The 1,435-nt window shown below is 48.1% G+C and overlaps 1 protein-coding gene across 1 annotated transcript; it reads left to right on the top strand.

Moving 5' to 3' along the window:
- Positions 1–458: 458 nt before the first annotated feature.
- LOC110676609 (pupal cuticle protein C1B-like) lies at positions 459–1,103 on the top strand. The gene is made up of 2 exons (XM_021845155.1): positions 459–585; positions 649–1,103. The coding sequence occupies exons 1-2, from the start codon at positions 571–573 to the stop codon at positions 1,048–1,050; spliced, it is 417 nt and encodes a 138-aa protein (XP_021700847.1). The 5' UTR covers positions 459–570; the 3' UTR covers positions 1,051–1,103.
- Positions 1,104–1,435: the final 332 nt, after the last annotated feature.

Raw genomic sequence — 1,435 nt, 5'->3', positions numbered from 1 at the left:
CGAACACGCCAATACATGACAATGACATTCACCGATTTGTCCCAAAAGCGGTCAAGAGTCGTTCCACTCACCGGTCGTCGCAGAACTTATGCAATTTGCCTCTGCTGCTAACTCTACCCCGACAGTCCTGATGATTCATCAGAAACGTCGTCGCGCCGTAGATTTGTACGCACTGCTCCGCTTGAACGACTGGGGAGGCCATCAGATTGATAGATTTACACGATGCAATTGTGCGATTTCGGGTCCGCTATAATGCGAATTCGAATCGTGATATGGATACCAATTTGAGTAAACCGGCGCGCGTGGACGCGTGCGTCCCACAATGTCTCAGCCCCTGGGCTTGTACTTTCGGTTTCGTTTCGGCTGTACGTGATTTGAGTACCCGAACCGTTTCGGATTCCACCTCCCACGCGATAGCGCAGACTTCGGAACAGGTGCACCGCGAAGATGCACCGGACGATTTAAAGTGGGTATAAATATCATTGGAAGCCACCGTCAAAACATCATCAGTTCAACAAGTTCTCTTCTAGCTTCAGCAAGCCACCTCAAACCAAACCCCAAAACTTCAAAATGTTCGCCAAAGTGGTAAGGTTTAAAGTTTTTAGTGTTCTACAGTACAGTGACTTCATACCGTATCTACAATTTCAGATTGTCCTCGCTGCCGTTGCCATTGCCTGCGCTAACGGAAAGCCGCTGGTCGCCGCTCCGGTTGTGGCCGCTGCTCCAGCTGTAGTGACTGCCCAGAGCTCTCAAGTCATTGCTCGTAACTATAACGGAATCGCTGCGGCTTACACTGCGCCATTGGCTGCTGCTTACACTGCTCCGGTCGCTGCTGCCTACACTGCCCCTGTGGCCACCGCTGCCTACACAGCTCCAGTTGCCGCTGCTTATACTGCTGCTGCCTACACCTCTCCTTTCGCTCCAGCTGCCTACACTGCTGCTTCTCCATTTGCTCCAGCTGCCTACACTGCTGCTTCTCCTTTCGCTGCTGCCGCCTATACTGCTGCTCCAGTCGCCGCTGCCTACAGTGCCTATCCTTATGTGTTCTAAGATGGACTTTACTTTTCCCCTACTGAATAAACCTCGCTTTTGCAGACCGTAAACAATTCTAGTGTTCTCATTTTAAAAGTTCTGTTGATCCTCATATCGCCTATACACACACTACATGAAACCTCAATTTAAGTGCTGCAGTCAGCGACGAAAGTTTTTAACCAAATGATGCTTTTCCGTACAAAAGCCCATGTTTGAGGATCGTTATTTCAGCTTCTGGTAGTACGAATTGGTTGAAACTTGAAGCTAAAAACAATCTGAAGTTTTGTCAATAGTGAACACATTACATTTCACTGATTTTTCAAAGAGTTTCAGACGGTTGTTCAAAGACAAAAGTGTGTAATCGAGTGGTTGATGGGCTGCGCGAAATTTCTAAAATTAATTC

Source organism: Aedes aegypti, chromosome 2 (genome assembly GCF_002204515.2).
Source record: "Aedes aegypti strain LVP_AGWG chromosome 2, AaegL5.0 Primary Assembly, whole genome shotgun sequence".
NCBI lineage: Eukaryota > Metazoa > Arthropoda > Insecta > Diptera > Culicidae > Aedes > Aedes aegypti.
Note: the sequence above shows the minus strand (reverse complement) of the source record. Positions and strands in the feature narration are given on the sequence as shown.